Consider the following 23,965-nt stretch of genomic DNA (forward strand, 5'->3'; position numbering starts at 1 on the left):
CCTAGTGCCAAAATCAGACAGTACAAAAAGACTACAGAAAAATATCACTCATGAACACATCTGTAAAACTTCTAAACAAAATTACAGTCTATCAAGTACAACAAAAATATTAAAAGAAAAATAGACATGGCAAAGTGAGGTTCGTTCTAGGAATGTAAGATTGGTTTAATAGCCAAAAATTCAATCAATTCCTATTTATAAATTAAAAACAAATAAACAAAAACAGAAGCAAAAAAGGTATTTGACAAAATTTAACACAAACTATTTGATAAAAACTCTCTACAAACTATCAGAATAAAACTTCCTCAAGATTATAAAAGGAAGAGTTCCCATTGTGGCTCAGCAGAAACGAAGCCAACTAGTATCCATAAGGGTGCAGGTTCAATCCCTGGCCCTGCTCAGCTGGTTAAGGACATGGTATTGCCACAAGCTGCGGTGTAGGTCACAGACACAGCCTGGATCTGGTGTTGCTGTGGGTATGGCATAGGCTGGCAGCTGCAGCTCTGACTGGACTCCTAGCATGGGAACCTCCATATGCAGCAGGAGCAGCCCTAAAAAACAAAAAATTAATTAATCAATTAAGTGTAGTACAGCAGAAATTGACAGAACATTGTAAATCAACTATAATAAAATAATTTTTAATTAAGTGTATTTATGTTCAAAGAAACTAAAGGGATATTAAAAAGTATAACTATATGCTACACCTACAGCCCTTAAAAAAAATGAAGATAAAAGGACATCTACAGAGAGACAGGATTAAGATCATGGAATAGAAGGACTGGAGCTCAACTTCACTTCTAAAAACAACAAAATTAGGAGTTCCCATCGTGGCGCAGTGGTTAGCGAATCCGACTAGGAACCATGAGGTTGCGGGTTCGGTCCCTGCCCTTGCTCAGTGGGTTAACGATCCGGCGTTGCCGTGAGCTGTGGTGTAGGTTGCAGACGCGGCTCGGATCCCGTGTTGCTGTGGCTCTGGCGTAGGCCGGTGGCTACAGCTCCGATTCGACCCCTAGCCTGGGAACCTACATATGCCGCGGGAGCGGCCCAAGAAATAGCAACAACAGCAACAACAACATCAACAACAACAACAGACAAAAAGACAAAAGACAAAAAAAAAAAAAAAACAAAATTACAACCAAATGCTGAGCAAACTTCTACCAAATGGACTGGAAACTTTGAAAAGATATCCTACTCCAGAAGACAAAGAAGAGGTCACATCAAGAGGTAGGCGAGGGGTGATTACACAATATAAGCAACCCCATACCTTCTGGGTGGGAAGCCCCACAGACTGGAAAGTAAGTGTATCACAGAGACTCACCTACAGAAGTGAGAGTTCTGAGCCCCATACCAAAATCCCACACGTGGGGATCTGGTACTGGAAGAAAGAGCCCCTGGAGCTTCTGGCACTGAAGGCCAGTGGGGCTTGTATGTAGAAGTTCCACGTGACTGGGAGAAACAGAGACCCCATTCTTAAAAGGTGCACACAGACTTTCACATGTATTGGGGTTCCAGGGCAAAGCATGGTCTCCATAGGAATCTGGGTCAGACCTGACTGTAGTTCTTGGAGGACCTCCTGGGAAAACAGGGGTGAATGTGGCTTGTTGTGGGGAAAGGACATTGGAAGCAAAGCTCTTGGGAATGTTCATCAGTCTGCCTTTCTCTGGAGGTGGCCATTTTGGGAAAATCTGGCCCCACCCATCAGCACTGAGAAGCCCCAGGGCAAACAACAATCCAGGTGGGATCACAGCCCCACCCAGGCTGCCTAAAGACCACCCAAGCACACAGCTGCCTCTAATCTCATCCAGAGACAAAGTCCCACCCACCAGAGCAATAGGAATCAGCTCCACCTACCAGTGGGCAGGCATCAGTCCCTCCTATCAGGAAGCCTACAACAAGCCCCCTTACCAACTTCAGTCCCACGGGGGGCAAGACATCAGAAGTGAGAGAGGCTACAACTCTATTATCTGTAAAAAGGTCACCAAACCAAAAACCTATGCAAAGGAAAAGACAGAGAACTATAACTCAGGTACGGGAGAAAGAAAACAACCCCAGAAAAACAACTAAGTGATCAGGAGATTCTCAGCCTCCAGGAAAAAAACTTTATACTGTTGATGCTGAAGATGATGCAAGACATTGGAAATAAACTGGAGATAAAGATGGATAGGTTACAGAAAACACTGAGCAAAGAAATACAGGATATAAAACTTAAGCAAGAAGAGATGCAAAATACAATAACTGAAATAAATAATTCATTAGAAGCAGCTAACAGCAGAATACAGGAGGCAGAAGCAAGGTGGAGGAGAGACTAGTGGAAATCACTGATGTGGAACAGAAAAGAGAAAAAACATTGAAAACAAATGAAAAGTCTCAGAGAACTCTGGGACAACGTTAAACACACCAAATCTGTATTATAGGGGTGCCAGAAGGAGAAAAGAGAGAGAAGGGGACAGAAAAAATATTCCAAGAGATAATAGTCAAAAACTTCCCTAACATGGGAAAGAAACCATTCACTCAAATCCAGGAAGCACAACAAGTACCACTTAAAATAAACCCAAAGAGGAACACCCCGAGACAGGTATTAATCAAACTGACCAAAATTAAAGACAAAGAGAAAATCTTGAAAGCAGCTAGGGAAAAGAAACAAATAGGAGTTCCCGTCGCGGCGCAGTGGTTAACGAATCCGACTAGGAACCATGAGGTTGCGGGTTCGGTCCCTGCCCTTGCTCAGTGGGTTAACGATCCGGCGTTGCCATGAGCTGTGGTGTAGGTCGCAGACGTGGCTCGGATCCCGAGTTGCTGTGGCTCTGGCGTAGGCCGGTGGCTACAGCTCTGATTCAACCCCTAGCCTGGGAATCTCCATATGCTGAGGGAGCGGCCCAAGAAATAGCAACAACAACAAAAAAAAAAAGACAAAAGACGAAAAAAAAAAAAAGAAACAAATAACATACAAGGAAGCCCCGATACAGTTATCAGCAGACTTTTCGGCAGAAACTCTGCAGGGCAGAAGGGAGTGGCATGATATACTTCACGTGATGAAAGGAAAAAACCTCCAACCAAGATGACTTTACCCAGCAAGGCTCTCATTCAGATTTGAAGAAAAAAACAAAAGCTTCACAGATAAGCAAAAGCTAAGAGAATTCAGCAACACTAAACCAGGCTTACAACAAATACTAAAGGAACTTCTCCAGACAGAAAAGAAAAGGCCACAACCAGAAACAAAAATACCACAAATGACAAAGCTCGCCAGTAAAGGTATATATACAGTAAAGATATGAAATCATCCATGCACAATTATGGTGCCAAAATCAGAAATCATGAGGAGGGTATAAATGCAAGACACTGGAGATGCACTTGCAATTAAGAGACCAACAACTTAAAACAATCTTGTATTCCATACAGACTCATATTAAAACTTCAGAGTAACTGCAAACCAAAAAGCTACAATTGATACACAAACACATAAGAAAAATCAACTCAAATACAATGCTAAAGATAGTCATCAAACCACAAGAGGAGAGAGCAAGAGAGGGGAAGAAAAAAGAGCAACAAAAACAAATCCAAAGTAATTAATAAAATGGCAATAAGAAGATACATATCAATAATTACCTTAAATGTGAATGGAATAAACGCCCCAACCAAAAGACGTAGACTGGCTGAATGGATACAAAGACAAGATCCATATATATGCTGTCTTCAAGAGACCCACTTCACTTCTGGAGACACATACAAATTGAAAGTGAGAGGATGGAAGAAAATATTCCATGCCAACAGGAATCAAAAGAAAGCTGGAGTAGCAATATTCATATCATATCAGACAAAATAGACTTTAAAATGAAGACTAGTTTAAGGGACAAGGAAGGTCACTATCTAATGATCAAAGGATCAATCCAAGAAGAAGATATAACAATTTTAAATATCCACACACCCAACATAGGTTCTCCACAATATATAAGGCAACTGCTAACAATCTTAAAAAGTGAAATCAACAATAACACAATAATAGTGGGGGACATTAACATCCCACTTACAGCAATGGACAGATCATCCAGACAGAAAATCAATAAGGGAACACAGGCCCTGAATGAAGCATTTGACCAGATGGACTTAACAGATATTTATACGACATTCCATCCAAAAGCAACAGAATACACATTCTTCAGTGCACATGGAACATTCTCTAAGATTGACCACATCCTGGGCTACGAATCAAACCTCGGTAACTTTAAGAAACTTGAAATCATATCAAGCATCTTTTCCAACCAAAACACTATATGACTGGAAATCAACAAAAAGAAAAAAACTGCAAAAAACACAAACAGGTAGACACTAAACAACATGCTGCCAAACAACCAATGGATCACTGAGGAAATCAAAGAGGAAATTAAAAAATACCTAGAAGCAAATGACAACAAATATATGACACGCCAAAACCTATGGGATGCAGCAAAAGCCGTTCTAAGAGGAAAGGTTACAGCAATAGAGGCCCACCGCAGGAAACAAGAAAAGGCTCAAATAAACAACCTAACTTTACATCTAAAGCAGCAAGAGAGAGAAGAGAGAAGACCTAAAGTTAGTAGAAGGAAAGAAATCATAAAGATCAGAGCAGAAATCAATGAAATAGAAACAAAGAAAACCATAGAAAAGATCAATGAAACGAAAAGGTGGTTCTTTGAAAAGGTCAACAAAAGTGATAAGCCCTTAGCCAGACTTATCAAGATAAAAAGAGACAGGATTCAAATCAATAAAATTAGAAATGAAAAAGGAGAAGTAACAACGGACATTCCAGAAATACAAAGGATCATAAGAGACTATTATATGCAACTGTACGCCAATAAAACAGAAAACCTAGAAGAAATGGACAAATTCTTAGAAAGCTACAAACTTCCAAGACTAAACCAAGATGAAATAGAAAACATGAATGGACCAATCACAAGTACGTAAATTGAAACAGCGATTAAAAAACTTCCAGGAGTTCCCGTTGTGGCGCAGTGGTTAACAAATCCGACTAGGAACCATGAGGTTGAGGGTTCGATCCCTGGCCTTGCTCAGTGGGTTGACGATCCGGCGTTGCCATGAGCTATCGTATAGGTCACAGACGTGGCTCAGATCCCACATTGCTGTGGCTCTGGTGGAGGCCGGTGGCAACAGCTCCAATTCGACCCCAAGCGTGGGTACCTCCACAGGCTGTGGGAACAGCGCTAAAAAAGTCAAAAAGACAAAAAAAAAAAAAAAAAAAACCCAAGAAACTTCCAACAAACAAAAGTCCAGGACCAGATGGCTTCACAGGCGAATTCTATTGAACATTTAGAAAAGAGCTAATACCTATCCTTCTGAAACTATTCCAAAAAATTGCAGAGGAAGGGATACTCCCAAACCCAAAACCACCATCACCCTGATATCAAAACCAGACAAAGATACCACAAAAAAAAAAAACTACAGGCCAATTTCACTGACGAACATAGATGCAAAAATCCTCAACAAAATACTAGCAAACCGCATCTAACATTGCATTAAAAAGATTGTACATCATGATCAAGTGGGATTTATCCCAGGGATGCAAGGGTTCTGCAATATCCACAAATCAGTGTAATGCTCCACATTAACAAACTGAAGAATAAAAACCATAGGATCCTCTCAATAGATGAAGAAAAAGCCTTTGACAAAATCCAACACCCATTTCTGATAAAAACCCTTCCGAAAGTGGGCACAGAGGGAAACTACCTCAACATAATAAAGGCCACAGATGACAAACCCACAGCTAGCATCATTCTCAATGGTGAAAAGCTGAAAGAATTCCCGCTGAGCTCAGGAACAAGACAAGGACGTCCGGGCTCTCGCCACTACTCTTGAACATAGTTTTGGAAGTCCTAGCCACAGCAATCAGAGAAGTAAAAGACATAAAAGGAATCCAAACTGGAAAGGAAGAAGTAAAACTATCCCTATTTGCAGATGACAGGATACTATACCTAGAGAATCCTAAAGACGCTACCAGAAAACTGTTAGAGCTCATCCATGAATTTGGCAAAGTCGCAGGATACAAAACTAATACACAGAAATCAATGGCATTTCTATAGACTAACAATGAAAGAGCAGAAAGAGAAATTAGGGAAGCAATCCCGTTTACCATCGCATCCAAAAGAATAAAATACCTACGAGTAAACCTACCTAAAGAGGCAAAAGACCTGTACTCTGAAAACTATAAGCCACTGACAAAAGACGTCAAAGATGATACAAATAGATGGAAAGATATGCCATACTCTTGGATTGGAAGAGTCAATAGTATCAAAATGACTATACTACCTAAGGAAATCTACCAAGGACATTTGTCACAGAACTGGAGCAAAATATTTTAAAGTTGGTTTGGAAGCACAAAAGACCCAGAAGAGCCAAAGATATCCTGAAAAAGAAAAATGGAGCTGGAGGAATCAGGCTCCCGGACTTCAGACTATACTACAAAGCAATAATCATCAAAACCATGTGGTACTGACACAAAGACAGACATACAAATGAGTGGAACAGGAGAGAAAGCCCAGAATTAAACCCACGCACCTACAGCCAACTCATCTATGACAAAGGAGGCAAGAATATACAATGGAGAAAAGACAGCCTGTTCAATAAGTGGTGCTGGGAAAACTGGACAGCCACATGGAAAAGAATGCAATTAGAACACTCCCTAACACCTTACACAAAAATAAACTCCAAATGGATTAAAGACCTAGATATAAGACCAGATACTATAAAACTCTTAAGAGGAAAACATAGACCAAACACTCTCCAACATAAACCACAGCAACATCTTCTCAGATCCATCTCTTAGAGTAATGACAGTAAAAACAAAAATAAACAAATGGGACTTTAATAATTAAACTTAAAAGCTTCTGCACAACAAAAGAAACCCTAAACAAAATGAAGAGACAACCCACAGAATGGAGAAAATCTTTGCAAATGAATCGATTGACAAGGGATTAATCTCCAAAATTTATAAGCCCCTCCTACAGCTCAATACCAAAAAAACAAACAACCCCATCCAAAAATGGGCAGAAGATCTAAATAGACAGTTCTCCAAAGAAGACATACAAATGGCAAATAACACATGTAAAGATGTTCCAACATCACTCATTATGAGAGAAATGCAAATCAAAACCACTATGAGGTACTATCTTATACCAGCCAGAATGGCCATCATCCAAAAGTCTACAAACAGGAAGTGCTGCAGAGGGTGTGGAGAAAAAGGAACACTGTTGGTGGGATTGTAAATCGTTGGTGCAACCACTGTGGAAAACAGGATGGAGATTCCTCAGAAAACTACAAATAGAACTACCATTTGATCCAGCAATCCCACTCCTGGGCATCTATCCAGACAAAACCATGACTCAAAAAGACACGTGTACTCCAATGTTCATTGCAGCACTAGATACAATAGCCAAGACATGGAAACAACCTAAATGTCCATCGACAGAGGAGTGCATCAAGAAGATGTGGTACATATATACAATGGAATATTACTCAGCCATTAAACAGAAAGAAATCATGGCATCTGCAGCAACATGGATGGACCTAGAAATTATCATGCTAAGTGAAGTCAGTCAGACAATGAGACACCAAATCAAATGCTATCACTTGCATGTGGAATCTGAAAAAAGGACAGACTGAACTTCTTTGCAGAACAGATGTTGACTCACAGACATTGAAAAACTTTTGGTCTCTGGAGGAGACAGTTTGGGGGGTGGGGGGATGTGCTTGGGTTGTGGGATGGAAATCCTGTGAAATTGGATTGTGATGATCATTACACAACTACAGATGTGATGAAAGAAATACATAAAAAATAAAGGCAAAAAACAAAACAAATTAATTAATTAAAATAAAATAAATGGGCCATAGATCTAAAAGTAAAACACAGAAGAGATCATAGGAGAAAAATGTTGTGATCCTAATTTAGGCAAAGAATTCTTAGATGTAACACTGTTGTGGCTCTATGGGTTAAGAAACTGACATAGGGTCCATGAGGCCACAGATTCGATCCCTGGCCTTGCTCAGTGCGTTAAGGAATCTGCTTTGCCACAAGCTGTAGTGTGGGTCACAGATGCGGCTTGGATCCAGTTTGCTGTGGCTGTGGCACAGGCCTGCAGCTGCAGCTCTGATTTGACCCCTAGCCTGGGACCTTCCATATGCTGCAAGTGTGGAGGGTTTTTTTTTAAAAAAAGGAGTTCCCATCATGGCGCAGTGGAAACGAATCCAACTACGAACCATGAGGTTGCAGGTTTGATCCCCGGCCTTACTCAGTGGGTTAGGGATCCGGTGTCGCCATGAGCTGTGGTGTAGGTCGCAGACGCAGTTTGGATCCCACGTTGCTGTGACTCTGGTGTAGGCTGGCTGCTATAGCTCTGATTAGACCCCTAACCTGGGAACCTCCACATGCCGTGGGTGCGGCCCTCAAAAAAAGACCAAAAAAAAAAAAGATATGACACCAAATGGACAATCAATTTCTTAAAAATTGGTAAACTGCACTCATTCAAAATAAACTTTTGCTCTGCCAAAGATAGAATGAGAATGAAAAAACAAACTACAGACTGGAAAAATATATTTGCCAAGTTACATATGACAAGGGACTTAACAATCTGAACATATAAAGAACTCTCAAAAAGCAACAGTAAGAAATAATAACTTAAAAATAGACAAAATATATGAATAAATACTTTAGAAAAGAATGAGTGGCAAATAAGCACATTAAAAGGTGTTTGCATTACTCTCATCAGTCATGAGAGTAATGCAAATTAAGACCACAATGAGATGCCATCACATCTATCAGAATGACTAAAATTTCTAAAACTAACAATACCAAGCACTGGGAAGGATGCTGAGCAACTCTCATAAATTGCTGCTTGGAATATAAAATGATATAACTACTCTGGAAAACTGTTTGGAAGTCTCTCCTAAAATTAAGCATACACTTACCGAAAGACTCAGCAATCCCACCCATAAAAATTAAAATTCACATTCACAAAAGTTTGCATGTGAATATTTACAGCAGCTTTATTCAAAATCACCAAACCTGGAAACAACCCAATGATTTTGAGTTGGTGAATGAGTAAACACATTGTGATACAACCATGCAATGGGCTACTACTCATCAATATAAAAAAGTAAACTATTGATAAATGAAACAAAACAGATGATTCCATATGCACTACCTGAATGAAAGAAGCCATACTCAAAATGCGTACACACTGTATAATTCCATTTATAGAACATTCTAGAAAAAGCAGAACCATAGGGATAGAGAACAGATCGATGTTGCCAGGATTTCAGAGTTGAAGGGACAGAAAAGGGAAGTTCTTTGGAGTGAAAGAAATGTAATGTATCTTGATTACACAACTTCATGTGTTTGCCAAAAATCATAAAACTGAATATCAAAAAGAGTGAATTTTCTTGTATGTTAAATAATTTTCAAAAATAGACTGCAGTAACTAAGGCAATTTGGAAGGGCTAAAAACAGTAATAGAACAGATTAAAAATAAGTTTTCCAGAACAAGACCAGTTCATAAAAAGGATCACTCAGTCGGGGATTGGTTTCAAAGGCAAGGCAGATAATCTAGTTATCCAAACTACTGAATAATGTTAGGAAGGTGAAAATGCTAAGCTGCAAACAGAGTTTGCCTTTGGTCCTGATTTGCCTTAGAGTCTGAGACAATTCTAACTGTATAAGAGGATTCCACATCACAAATGAGGACAAAAGAGACGTTCAGAAGCTTGCAATCTGGCAGGGTTTTAGCTTTTATTTATCCCACTACCTCTAAATCAAGGGTTCTTAACATGAAATATCTAGGTAGAATTCTAGGAGTCCGGGAAAATGGAGAGAATAAAAATTCATCTTTAATTTCACTAACCTCTAACTGAAATGTTGTATATTTCCTTAGATTATGAATGTATGCAACTAACCGGTAGATTAAACAGGACCTGTATCTTTAACATTCATAGAAATCATAGATTTTTCCTATCACATCATATTACCATGCGATCCCCTGCATGCATTGATAAAGAATTATCTAGGGAGTTCCCGCTGCACCACAGTGGGTTAGGAATCTGACTGCAGCAGCTCAGGTTCAATCCCTGAGCCCGGGACAGGGGGTTATAGACTCCAGGGTTGCAGCAGCTGCAGCATAGGTCACAACTGTGGCTTAGATTCAGTCCCTGGCCTGGGATCTTCCATTTTCCGTGGGTGCAGCCATTAAAAAAAAAAAAGAAAAAATATTTATAAATCATATATTTGAGGGGTGTTAGAATTTTGATAACTATATAATTGATTTCCTTTATAATCCTATGTATTTGATTTTACAAATTTAATATATACTAAGCCTCTCCAAATCAAATAAAAAACATTATTCTAAGAAAGGGTTCATAGGCTTTCCCAGACTATCGAAGGGTCTACAACAAATAAAAGGTCAACCCTGCTCTAAATTATCCTGCCCCATCTTACAAAGCACTCCTTTTTTCAGGGCCTCTAACGCCCTTCATACCTGCATGTAGAGTTACTCTCTCCAATGATTTAATAGTTTACATCCAAGACAGGTAAAGGCAGGTTTTTAAGCAGTAACTGCATTTGTTTACGCTCACTGGATGGTAAAGTCTATATAAAATTAAATCATATATACACACACACACACACAAAGAGAGACTTTAGTGTAATATTACAAAGTTGAATGAAATGTACTTTCTGAAACCACAGACTGAAATAAGCTAAAAAAAGTCAATATACTTTATGTCTCAAATAAAAAGGAATTTAATGAAAGCATCTGAAAAATGATCTTATTACCAAGAAAGTGTGGAGAAGGGCAGGAAGTTTATTTTTGTTTTCTACATCCAACACTGTGCACACATTTTAACATCTTGTTTACTCATTTAAAAAGCAAAAAACGGAGTTCCCGTCGTGGCGCAGTGGTTAACGAATCCAACTAGGAACCATGAGGTTGCGGGTTCGATCCCTGCCCTTGCTCAGTGGGTTAATGATCCGGCATTGCCGTGACCTGTGGTGTAGGTTGCAGACGCGGCTCGGATCCTGCGTTGCTATGGCTCTGGCATAGGCTGGTGGCTACAGCTCCAATTAGACCCCTAGCCTGGGAACCTCCATATGTCGCGGGAGCAGGCCAAGAAATGCCAAAAAGACAAAAAATAAATAAATAAAAATAAATAAAAATAAAAAGTAAAAAAACAGGATCTCAAAACCTTCAGAAACAAAAATAACTATATCGCAAAGGTTTCTACAGTAATAAAACTTTGATTCTTTGGGTTAAATAATAGTAAGCTGCCAAGCAAGTGAGACTCAGCAATCATTTAAACAATGGAAATGCCTGAACAGTAGAAGCGAGTGAAGGGACCTAAACTACAAAGAGCTACAAATGCAACAGAAACCAGATTTTAAAAAAACTATGGTAGGAAGATCATCTGCTGAGAACTATGGGAAAAAAGAAATATTCTTGGAATATAAAAAAGTAAATATTACAAATATTACAATAAATATTACAAAATTATATTACAGAGGCAATTATCTACTTCCTATCAATAAAATGCACTAGTTAAAATTTGTTTCCAGTAGAAATATACATCCTGTTTTATAACAAAGAACAAACATAAGCTTTCTTTTCCATATATCCTGTTATTACTGGATGATAAAATGAAATGTAGTCACACAAACTATTCACTCAATTTCAACATAATGGTAGTTCATTTTTATACATATAACTACCATTTAATTTTTAAAGCTTTTTAACAAAAATATAACACATTCAATCTATACTAATTTGCCATACCTTTACCCAGATCTTGGAAATTTCCTACTATAAAAAGTCAAAACTATTACTCTTTAGATCATTTTTATGATTACAGGATTAGTATGTATTCAGCAAAACTTGTAAAATACAAAAAAAAAAAAAATTCTTTAAATAAGAAAACAGAATTCTCCACAATCTCACCAATTACAAATAAGCATTATCAGATTTTATTTCTTCCATTGGTACTGAAATATCAGTAATAACGTTTTAATCAATATGCATTAGGTTCTTACTTTGAACTATTTAGCTAAAAGCTTTACAAACTATTTGATCTTATCCTTACAACAGTCCTATTCAAGTAGGGAGGTAAATACTGTCATTTTACAGATATGTTAACTAGTTGAAAGAGGTTAAGAAACCTGCCTATGATCACATAGGTAAGTGGTATACCCGAGCCCAACATTTTCAATCACTAATTATACCATAATGTAGAGAGAGCATGCTGTATTCCATCCTGACATAATGTGTTGTATCATAAGAATCATAACTATAATTTTTAGATAGCTATTTCATATAACATCATGTGGACATAACTTAATCATTCCTCTACTGGATCAAATTATTTTTCTATGGTATTCAGAATAGTGTGACTCATTCAAAACAAAAAAATAAAAACCAGATAAGTGCAAGATCTGACATGTCTACTTCTAAATTTAAATTAAAATATATAATTCAACTTACTCTTTTACTGAGGCAAATAACTGGCCACATACTGCAACCTAATGTGCAGCAGCAACAAAGGCAGCCACAAAGTAGCCAACGTACATTAACAGGAAGGTTCTTCTTAAGACAACTGTTAACTCTGTTGATGCTGGCTTTAAATTCTTCAGGAGCTACCTAAAGAAGAATTTTAAGAAATAACACTGCAATATTAATGTGAATAAATATGTCTCATTAGCATAATTTTTTCTAATTTGTTAGGAAAAGACTTCAGTTCTAAGGCATAAAAACAATACCTAAATAACCAACAGATACTCACTTTTCCAGTTAAAGAAGAAGGGAATTCTGATTCAAATTTGTTGCTCAGTCCAAATCTGTTTTTAAAAAAGGAGAAAAATGTTATTATTACATGTCATTGTTGCAAAGATAGACTATTTATCTTAATCAAAGGTCAAGTAAATAGAGTGCAACTTTATATACAGAATAACAAAGTTTGAGACATAAACTTAATTAGCAATTTATGAAATGTAACAAGCAATTTTAGCAGCTGAACCAAAGCTTTTATATAAGAGGCTGAGACTGCAGAAAAATATGACTTCTTCGGAACTATCTTTGTAAGCCAAATATTAATGTAATAGAAAACAACACAACTGCCCAATTTTGTCAAAATTACTAAGATTCTTTCAGGAGTTCCCGTCATGGCTCAGTGGTTAACGAATCCGACTAGGGACCATAAGATTGTGGGTTCGATCCCTGGCCTTGCTCAGTGGGTTGGGGATCCAGCATTGCCGTGAGCTGTGGTGTAGGTCACAGACACAGCTAGGATCCTGCGTTGCTGTGGCTCTGGCGTAGGCTGGCAGCTACAGCTCCAATTAGACCCCTAGCCTGGGAACCTTATATGCCGCAGGAGGTTTGCCTCAGGGTGGCCAAAAAAGAAAAAGCGGTTGATTTAATTTGAGCTACTGCCTATACCTTAAAAACTAACTTCAAAGCATATTATTTTAAAAGATGACTTTATTCCTAGCTTTAAATGTTACTGATGGAGATAGGCAATGGTTGTGAATTTGAACAAGTGTCCTTGGTACACCTAAGCAATAAAAGCAGGAGAAGAAAAAAATGTAGGGCAAAGTTGAAAAAGAGTAGAGAAAACAAGGAGAGAAGAAATGGAAGAAAAAAAAAAAAAAAGGTAAGGATTGGCAAAGTACTACCAACAACTGTCCTATCTGGTCACCACTCAATACCTACTGTCAGTCCATTCAATATCTGAAAGAAAATGTAGACACGTGCTACATCTATCTCTCTTCCTGTTACCTAAAAGCTCTTGTCCCAAATCACTGTTAAAATATTCGTGGCTTTGGAATTGATAAAAGATTTAAACTATTTTCAAAGAATAGCAAATATAACAAGATAAAACACATTAAACTTAACCTATTGTACTGTTACCTAGTATAAGTTTACAAGTCTACTAATATTTGGAGAAAAAGAGAATTCATTCGAATCAAACTACTGAGCAACTTTTATGTAATGCTTCATGATCACAAGGTCCTACAGCAGAAGGTTTATACAAAATTTTTTGGAGTCCCTTCATGGCTCAGTGGAAACAAACCTGATTAGCATCCATGAGGATGCAGGTTTGATTCCTGGCCTCACTCAGTGGGTCAAGGATTCAGCGTTGCCATGACCTGCAGTGTTGGTCACAGATTAGGCTTGGATCTGGCTTGGCTGTGGCTGTGGGGTGGGCCAGCAGCTGCAGCTCCAGGTCACCCCCTGCCTAGCCTGGGAACTTCCATATGCCACACCTGTGGGGAAAGGAAGGGAAGGAGAGAGGGAGGGAACGGAGAGAGAGAAGGGAGGGAGGGAAGGAAATGTTTTTAAGAAAGCATGTACAAGGCCAATTTTTATTTTTAGATAATTTGAGGTAATTTTGAAAGTTCTTATAATATACGTGATAAAGCCCTGGAAAGGGACTGCAACTTACTCCTAAATGGAATCTTGAAATAGGCTTGTTTTACTCATATCCCATCTACATCCATTTCACTGTCACCTCATTTCTAAACCTACAGCCAAAACTCAGAGTAAGCTACTCTAATCTGTTACCCTCCCTTCTCATCTTCATCCAATTTACAACTCCCCCTTTCCTGACAAATCCTCTCTGTTCCAAATTCTTTTAATATTTAACTTTGGAACCTCTAGTCTGTGGATCTGCTACCTGGATATCTGTCTACATCTTCTCTTTAAAAATTGTTTTTTCTTCACTTTAACCAAAAATCCTGTTGAAATGCCACTTTTTCCATAGAAATTCTCAACTATAGCTCATTCCTTAGAGTCCATCTGCCAGACTCCATCTTCCATATTCTCACAATGCTTGACTATTTATATCTCTTGTATAATCCTTATCATATCTCACTATAACTATGTCATAAGTCTAACATGTTACCCTGATAACCAATGAGTTATTTATAGGTAGGCATGGTATCTTAATTATCTTTATACCCTAAATGTCTGGCCCAATGCCTGACAAATACTCAATATTTGCTAAATAAAGTAACTTTCAAGCCAGAAGAAATGTCTACATTCCACTAACTCCTCTTTGCAAACTTCCACACCACTGTTCTTTCTTTGATGTGAACAACTTCCACACTGTTTCAAGCCCCAAGAGCAGTTTTTTCAGTCTTCCAGCTCACTACTTTTGTACTGGGGGTCCCCAGGACCAACCTCAGGTTTGATGATTCACTAGGAGGACTCAAAAGACTCAACATACAGTGGTACTCACGACTAGACTTATTACAGGGAAAGGATGCAAAGCAAAATCATCAAAGGGAAAAGATATATGGAGCAAAGTCCAAAGGAAATCAGGAACAAGCAAGCTTGCAAGAGTCTCTTCTCAGTAAAGATACACAGAATGTTCTTAATTCCTCCAGCAATTAGTTTTGACAACATGTATATAATGTCTACCAGGAAAGCTCATTAGAGAGTCAGTGCCCAAAGCTTTTACCAGGGACTGGTCACAAAGGCCCCATCAATTTGCCATGCACCAAAATTCCAAAATCCCAGAAAGAAAGTAGGTGTTCAGTATAGACCACATTGTTTGGACAGTTTAGGCCCAGTGAGCCATTCTTATCAATTCTGGGAATACTGGGAACCCTCCCAAAGTCCAAATTCCCAGGTACCAACCAAGAACTGACAGTGAAAGTAAGACTTTCTAAGGATGGCAGTTTCAAGTCTGCTATGCTTTTTCTGCACAATTTCACACTCTTTATTCAGGATACAGATAATCACATTACAGTTTTTCCTCTCTACAGGAACTCTTTTCTTCATCCCAATTAATTCAATATCTAGTGCTAAAACCTAATTAATTAACTGACCTCACCTATTCTGAGGAAATTCACCTCTATTTAACTCAGCAATCTAAGTCATCATTTGGAACTATATCACCTCTGAAATTCTGAAGTGTAAAGTTCTCCTCTTAACACTACCATCAATAATTTCATCTCCTACCCTTACCTTTTTTTTTTTTTTTTTTTTTTTAATGGCCACACTTGGGGCATACGGAAGTTCCCAGGGCAGGGACTGAATCCGAGCTGCAGCTGAGGCAAATATACTAGGTGGAGGATTGAACCTGCACCTCCCCAGCAACCTAAGATGCTGCAGTTGGATCTGTAACCCACCGCAACAGCAGAAACTCCCTCAATTTTTTTTTTCTTTAGTCTCTGGTTGTAACCTACTCTTAACCACTCCTCCTTGCTTTTCCACTACAAATCAGCTTCCTGTGACTCTATTTTCTTCCTTATCTGTCAGATCTAGTCAATCATTTAACCATACTCCAACAAAACTTTTTATTTTTTGTATCTCTACTGTCTCTTGTCAATTCAATTCAGCTGAAATGTTTATTTTCTTCACTTCAATTACCATGGCCTGGAGCTACAACAGAAAAACCACATAAATTTCTAACTTCAATTAAACATAATGTTATAGTAATCTTTATTCATTCCGAATCAACTCCGTTTTCCAACTTCATATGTGCTTACATGTGCTTATTACCCTTATCCTCACAATCCACTTTTTTGCAGATAATCATAGTTCATTAACTCCAACCAGAGGAAAAAACACCAATGAACATAAACTGCTTAGCCTTCTCTCCCTTTCATTTTTAGATCTACCAATGTCTTCAGTATCTTTACCATCTTTCTCAATGGAAGCAAACTAACCCTTTGCTCCTGGTTGCACCTCTTTGCAATCCACTCATTTTCCCTCTCTTCTGGCTCCTTACACATAGATTACAAATCTGCATAAGTTCACCCAGCCCTAATATCTGAACCCCTATTTTCTTTTCCCTCAGTGTATAATGGCATCCATCTCTTTTCCTTCCTCATCCAGGACCTTGAAAGAATCCTCTACATTCATTTCTTTATCTCACCTCTCATTCACTTTTCAAACTACTACAATACAGAATTTAATCCACATTTCTTTTCAACACAGTAGTTGGAAACATTTTTTTTTCCAGTAAGTCCTACTTCATACAGCATATTTTCTGCCAGCAATAGCACAGAGCTTGAGTACCAGGGTGGGGAATGTCTTATTTAGTATAGGCTACAGCATGAAAGAAGAGCAATGGGTAGGAAGCTAAACTCCCTTCAAACCTAATAACCTAACATTCTATTAATCCAAAAAAGCTGGGAGTAGCACTTAAAAATTTTAAAAGATATTATTCAAGGTTGGAAGCATCTCAATTTAGTTATCTACAAAGACTAATAAATTAAATAAAGCTAAAAAACATTGTATGATGGCAAGAAAATCTTAAGATGGAAAATATCATGTATGTCAGTGGAACTCCATTCCAGAAATCAATTTGGCATTAAAAACATTCATACCTTGGAGTTCCCGTCATGGCACAGCAAAAATGAGTACAACCAGGAACCATGAGGTCAAGGCTTCGATCCCTTGCCTCGATCAGTGGGTTAAGGATCTGGCATTGCCATGAGCTGTGGTGTAGGTCACAGATGCAGCTCGAATATGGTGTGGCTGTGGCTGTGGCATAGGCCGGCAGCTGTAGCTCCAATGTGACCCCCTGAGAACCTCCACGTGCCGCAGTGCAGCCCTAAAAAGCAAAAAATAACTATATATATATATATATACCTTTGTCACAGTAATTTCTCCTTCAAGGATCTTGCCTAAAAAGTCTGAAGTGTGCATAAAAATATATGCATAAACAAGTTCCCATGAAACTGTAATCACAATAGAGAAAAATAAAATTAAAAAATTATGGGACGAGTTCCTGTGGTGACTCAGTGGTAACGAATCTGACTAGTATCCATGAGAACTTGGGTTCAATTCCCTGGCCTTGCTCAGTGGGTTAAGGATCTGGCAATGCTGTGAGCTGTGGTATAGGTCAAAGACATGGATTGGATGTGGTATTGCTGTGGGCATGGCACAGGCTGGCAGCTGCAGCTCTGATTCGAGCCCTGGCCTGGGAACCTCTGTATGCCATGGGTTTGGCCCTAAAAAGACAAAATAAGATAAAATAAAATATTTTTATTTAAAATTTTAAAAAATTATGGGAATGTTAAGTAAATTACAGTATCTCAGCATAACAGAATATTAGACAAAAATGAAGATTACAAATAACATGGAAAGTACATACGCTGTTAAGTAAAAAGAAAATACAAAAATATACATATAACATACGATCTAGAAGGTAAAAGAAAAACACAAAATGATAGACCCTTCAAGCATACCATTTGATGGTAAGTAAAAAGTCTTAAAAAAAAAAAATCATTGGAGTTCCTGCCATGGCACAGTGGTTAACAAATCCGACTAGGAACCATGACGTTGCAGGTTGGATCCCTGCCCTTGCTCAGTGGGTTAAGGATCTGGCGTCGCCGTGAGCTGTGGTGTAGGTCGCAGACACGGCTCAGATCCCGCGTTGCTGTGGCTCTGGTGTAGGCTGGCAGCTACAGCTCCAATTAGACCCCTAGCCTGGGAACCTCCATATGCCGCGGGGCGGCCCAAGAAATGGCAAAAAGACAAAAAAAAAAAAAAAAAAAATCATTAACATTTGTGGTTCAAGGGCTCCAAGTGAGTAATTCCCCACAGGCCTTGTTTACTATAGGGAGTAACATCCCCACAGGCCCTGTTTACCATAGGGAGTGTACCTACACCCAGATGGACATTAATCCCTAACCACTGTGACTCAGTTTACGGAAAGAAAATAGCAGAGAAACTATGAGACTTATGGGACATGGGACATTTCCATCCCTAAGACCCCTATCGGACAAGGACTGACATAGGTAACTGGGCAAGGCCAGTGGGAGAAACCACATCTTTCTGGACCCACGATGGTACCCCCCACCCCCATCTTTAAGGGATAAAAAAACCCCTATAGGACAATTGCGGGGGGGGGGGGGGAGGTCTCTTCTCCCACCTCCCAGCAGCCCTGGGAGCTACCTGCTTTCCTATAATAAAAATTTTGCTTCCTTTAAAAAAAAAAAAAAGATTCATACCGGAAGTTCCCACTGTGGCTCATGGTAACGAACTCAACTAGTAGCCATGAGGATGCCAATTCAATCCCTGGCCCTGCTCAGTGTGTTAAGGATCCCGCATTGCCTTGACCTGCAGTGTAAGTTGCAGACACAGCTCAGATCTGATGTTGCTGTGTGGGTACAGCTGCAGCTCCGATCCCACCCCTAGCCTGGGAACGTTCACATGCCACAGGTGCAGCCCTTAAAAAAAAATGTGTACCCTTTGACCTAGTAATTCTACTTCTAGAAATGTATCAGAAGAATATAATTCAGTGGCACAGATGTGCTCATGAATAATCAAGTATTCTGCAATGCTAATTTGTTGAGGGAGTATTAGACATTTTGTTTCACTTGTTTCTTAAAACAGGAAGTATTTTTCAATAAATGTATAGTAATAGCTAAGTAAATACATTAAAAGCATTTTATAATGTATAGTAACATCTACATAATTTTCTCTATTCTTTTATTTAGTATTAACTAGTTATGTTATTGTAGGTAAACAAGGAGTTTGGGGTTCACTAATTAATAGCTTTCTTGAATGCACTTCAACCTTTTCTTCAGTTCTAGTTCCTATAATCCCCAATCCTTTTTTTAATCTTCAATTTTTAATTCTTCTATGCTGCTTGTATCTCCTCATATTAATGTCTCTTAGAATTCACTAATGCATTGTTATTTTGAATTAAGATACATTTTGAACTCATGGTGAATTTTGCCCTTTAAATATTTAGTTACAAGAATTTGATTTCTTCAACTTTGTTTTGTTCTGTTTATTTTCCTTGCTTCTAAATTGCAGTGCTTTTTTTTTTTTTTTTTTTTTTGTCTTTTGTCTTTTGTTGTTGTTGTTGTTGTTGCTATTTCTTGGGCCGCTCCCGCGGCATATGGAGGTTCCCAGGCTAGGGGTCGAATCGGAGCTGTAGCCACCGGCCTACGCCAGAGCCACAGCAACGCGGGATCCGAGCCGCGTCTGCAACCTACACCACAGCTCACGGCAACGCCGGATCGTTAACCCACTGAGCAAGGGCAGGGACCGAACCCGCAACCTCATGGTTCCTAGTCGGATTCGTTAACCACTGCGCCACGACGGGAACTCCCTGCAGTGCTATTTTTAACAAAGAAAGTCTTAAAACAATACAAAGACTACAACTGTATGAAATTAATTATGACATTAATTTGAAAAATATTACGCAGCTCAAAACTTTGCACACTTGAGAGCAACCTGCTAACCCTGTGTGTCTGACTAGGAGCTCCCTAAGCTCCGACGAATTAGACCACAAACGGGCATCTGCTTTAAGAACAGCTAATCCCTGGGCTGGCTAGTAACATATGGGAAGGCAGGGTCCTATCCAACTTGCACAACATTTACTAACTCAGCCTGATCCTCTTTCTTGAGGTATCTGAATAAGAGGCAATGGTTGGTAACATGAAGCTAAACTGAAGCCAAGATACAGTAAAGTCATGAATCAGTAGAAGTTAAGAATAAGCTGAAACCAATAATAAGCAGAAACTATGGGATAGAGGGAAAAAGCAGTCTGCCAGCTCACTCTGCAACAGCAAAAGCTAAGTAAGGTAAGTAACTGTGACAGACCACTTGACCAAAGGACACATGCTGCTGAGAAAAATGACAGAACAACTTCATCACAGAGCTGCACTTGAGTATCCAAAACAATATTATTTCAGTCCAAATGACAGAACACTGTAAACCAACTATAATGGGAAAAATAAAAATCATTATAAAAATAATAATAATAATAATATGATTCCTGTCTCCTTGAAGCCTGTCTACACAATGGCCAAGTTTCCTGTCTTCTTGGTCTCCATGCAGTCTTACAAAAAACTTGCACTGCTTAAGACCCCCTCAGTGGTTCTGTTCTTTGAAATCTAATAGTGCCTAATGTTTCAGGCTATATAAGAACCTATAAAGATATCGGCAAATGTTCCCAACATCTTAAATGAAAAATATAAAGTACAAAATACTTTAGAAGTATGGTCTTTTTTTTCTTTTTTTTTGCTTTTTAGGGCTGCATCTGCAGCGTATGGAGGTTCCCAGGCTAGGGGTCCAACAGGAGCTGTAGCCACTGGCCTACACCACAGTCACAGCAATTTGGGATCTGAACTGCATATGTGGCCTACACCACAGCTCACAGCAACGCTGGATCCTTAACCCACTGAGCAAGGCCAGGGATCGAACCTGCATCCTCATGGATGCTAGTCAGATTCGTTTCTACTGAGCCATGAAAGGAACTCCAGGTCTCAATTTTTTTAATAAAAAGTTATATATACACAGAAAAACAGAAAAAGTTTATCCATCAAAATATTAACAGTGGTTAACCCTGGGCAACAATATTATGAGTGATATTTCATTTTCATAATTTCATGTTTTCCAAAATTTCATTAATTACATATATTACTATTTTAAACTAAACAAAAAATTTTAATAAGGACTAGGAACAAATATATCAAAATATTAAATGACCTTTTCCTCTTGGTGATTATAGATGGTTTATTTTCTGCTTCACTGGGAAGTACTACTTCCCAATTTTTTAATAACCTTTATGTTTTTCATTATAATTAGAAAAAGGATTAAGCCTGAAGAAAAAGTACATGATTAAAGGGGTTTTGTTTTTATTTTTAAGAAAGCCTAAAGAAATATATGTACATTTGACATGTCTTGATTTCAAGATAATTCTACCAGTTTTAAAGTGTATTTTAGAGTTTAAGGATTTTAAAAGTATGTTTAATATTAAGTATACTGTAAAGAATTTTAAAATTAAATAGAAAAAAATAATTCCTCATTCCATAACAACAGAATCTCAGGGCTAGAAAGAACCACAACCATCATTTAATCCAAATATTTATTCTTACAGAGAAGAAATTGATGCATAAAAGGCAAGTAGCTTGGGTCTCATGGCTAATTAATATGCAGGATCTAGGCTATTATCCTTATTCTCCTGAACCCACACCTGAGGCAATTTCTACTACAGGACAATGCCTCTAATAACTTTTTCTGTAAGCATAGAAAATGTTTATCTTCTTGAACTAGAAACTTTAAATTGAGAAAATATTTGCGAATTGGAGGGAAAAATTTTTTTCCATCAAAGAGAAATTATAAAATTAAAACTAATACATAACAAATGTTAACATTCTCATATGGATCTAAGAAAAAAAAAATCTAGTTTTGAGTTTTTCACATTTCTATCTAAAATCCCAAAATATACAGGATTTTGTTACCAATGTTTCTGATGATGAATAATATATAGAACACTTAAATTTGCTGCTTTGGTTCTATAAAATAAGAACAATTAAACAAACAAGATTCTGAAGCCAGACTGCCTATACTAAAATCTTGACACTGCCATTTTCTAGATGTGTTACTCTGAGCAAATTAGTTACCTTTTCTGAGCCATCAGTTTCTCTATTTACAGGTCAAGGATAAAAACAACCCCTAACTCATTAAATGAGTTCATATACATAAAGCACCAAGAGTACATAGCATAAACCCTGTATATTCAACTGTGTATGTTTAACTGCTTTTATTATTATAAGACAATGTAAAGGTATGCTATGTTTATATTGCGTTATCACCCTTCTAATAAAGTGGGCAATATCATCATTTAATACCCCTATAGATAACTATAAATTAAATAATGTCTAAATCTCAATGACTCCACAAATATCCTCAAGCAGCTTAGCCAATAGAACAGCTAATGATAAAACTGGTTAATGTTAACTGTCAAAGATATTCAAACTTTATGCCAACCTCTTCAAGGTCGGGGGTAATATGGAGGAAACAGGGTACACATAGAGATGCTGGGTTCAGGAAAGCCAAGCAAAATTAAACAGTCATAGCTAATACAGACAAGCATGAGGCTAGGAATCTAGACAGGTGAGACAAAGGTTGAAAAGCACCTAGAAGTTATTGTGGTGAAGTCAAAAGAACAACAGGATGTTGAGACACAATGCCTGAATTCTAATCCTGGTTCAGATATCAACTAGGTATATTATCTAACTAAACCCACTTTCTGGTTTTATTTACCTCAGGTAAAACAACCTGCTTCTCAGGGTCATTTATGGTTCAAAGGTCAAATGCATTACCAAACTTTAAGAAAAAAAAGTAGCAAGCTTTTCTGGGTTCACCTTTTATTCATGGGTCAGCTGCTATAGAACAGCAAGAAAGTTTTAAAATTTTATTCTTATTTATTTATTTATTTATTTATTTATTTATTTTGCCATTTCTTGGGCCACTCCCATGGCATATGGAGGTTCCTAGGCTAGGGGTCGAATCGGAGCTGTAGCTGCCGGCCACAGCCACAGCCACAGCAGCACAGGATCCAAGCCGCATCTGCAACCTACACCACAGCTCACGGCAACACCGGATCGTTAACCCACTGAGCAAGGGCAGGGATTGAACCTGCAACCTCATGGTTCCTAGTCGGATTCGTTAACCACTGCGCCACGATGGGAACTCCTATTCTTTTTTTAAATTTTTTATTATAGTTGATTTACAATGTTGTGTCAATTCCTATGCACAGCAAACTGACCCAGTCATACATTATATACACATTCTTTTTCTCATATTATCTTCCACCATGTTCTATAACTAGAGTTCGAAATGGTTCCCTGTGCTATGCAGTAGGATAAAACTTTATTCTTGCCAAAAAAGTTTTGGGAGTTTTTCTCCTTGCAAGAGAAGGTTGTCTAAAGTTTGTACTCTTTGTCAAGTCTGGCTCATCTCACATTCTGACAGAGGAAGCACTATGAAAAAAAGAAAAAGATAGCACTGAGTATGAGGAAGTAGATGAGTTTTAATTTCAAGTACAAAGAAGAGAAGGACTCATTAAGTATGAAAAGATTTGAAGAAGGTGAAGGAGCTAGCTAACCATTTGGATATCTGGGGGGACTATTTCAGAAAGCGGGACCAACCAGTGCAAAGTCCTAAGCCAGGAATGTATCTTGAATAAT

The 23,965-nt window shown here is 38.3% G+C and overlaps 1 protein-coding gene across 2 annotated transcripts in view; it reads right to left on the reverse strand.

Annotated features, from left to right (window-relative positions):
* The window catches only part of CHIC2 (cysteine rich hydrophobic domain 2), a 55,682-nt gene that overhangs the window by 21,398 nt on the left and 10,319 nt on the right, over positions 1 to 23,965 (reverse strand). The window contains exons 2-3 of one of the 2 annotated variants that reach the window (XM_003128983.5): positions 12,808 to 12,862; positions 12,510 to 12,665 (exon numbers count right to left, since the gene is read on the reverse strand). In XM_003128983.5, the coding sequence (XP_003129031.1) occupies positions 12,510 to 12,665; positions 12,808 to 12,862 (211 nt within the window). The remainder of the gene's footprint in view (positions 1 to 12,509; positions 12,666 to 12,807; positions 12,863 to 23,965) is intronic. The other variant, XM_084972075.1, reaches the window with a different exon arrangement.

Source organism: Sus scrofa, chromosome 8 (genome assembly GCF_054392235.1).
Source record: "Sus scrofa isolate SSC_HxYL_T2T_F1_AM1 chromosome 8, Sscrofa_HxYL_maternal_Yorkshire_Landrace_v2.0, whole genome shotgun sequence".
Taxonomy (NCBI): Eukaryota; Metazoa; Chordata; class Mammalia; order Artiodactyla; family Suidae; genus Sus; species Sus scrofa.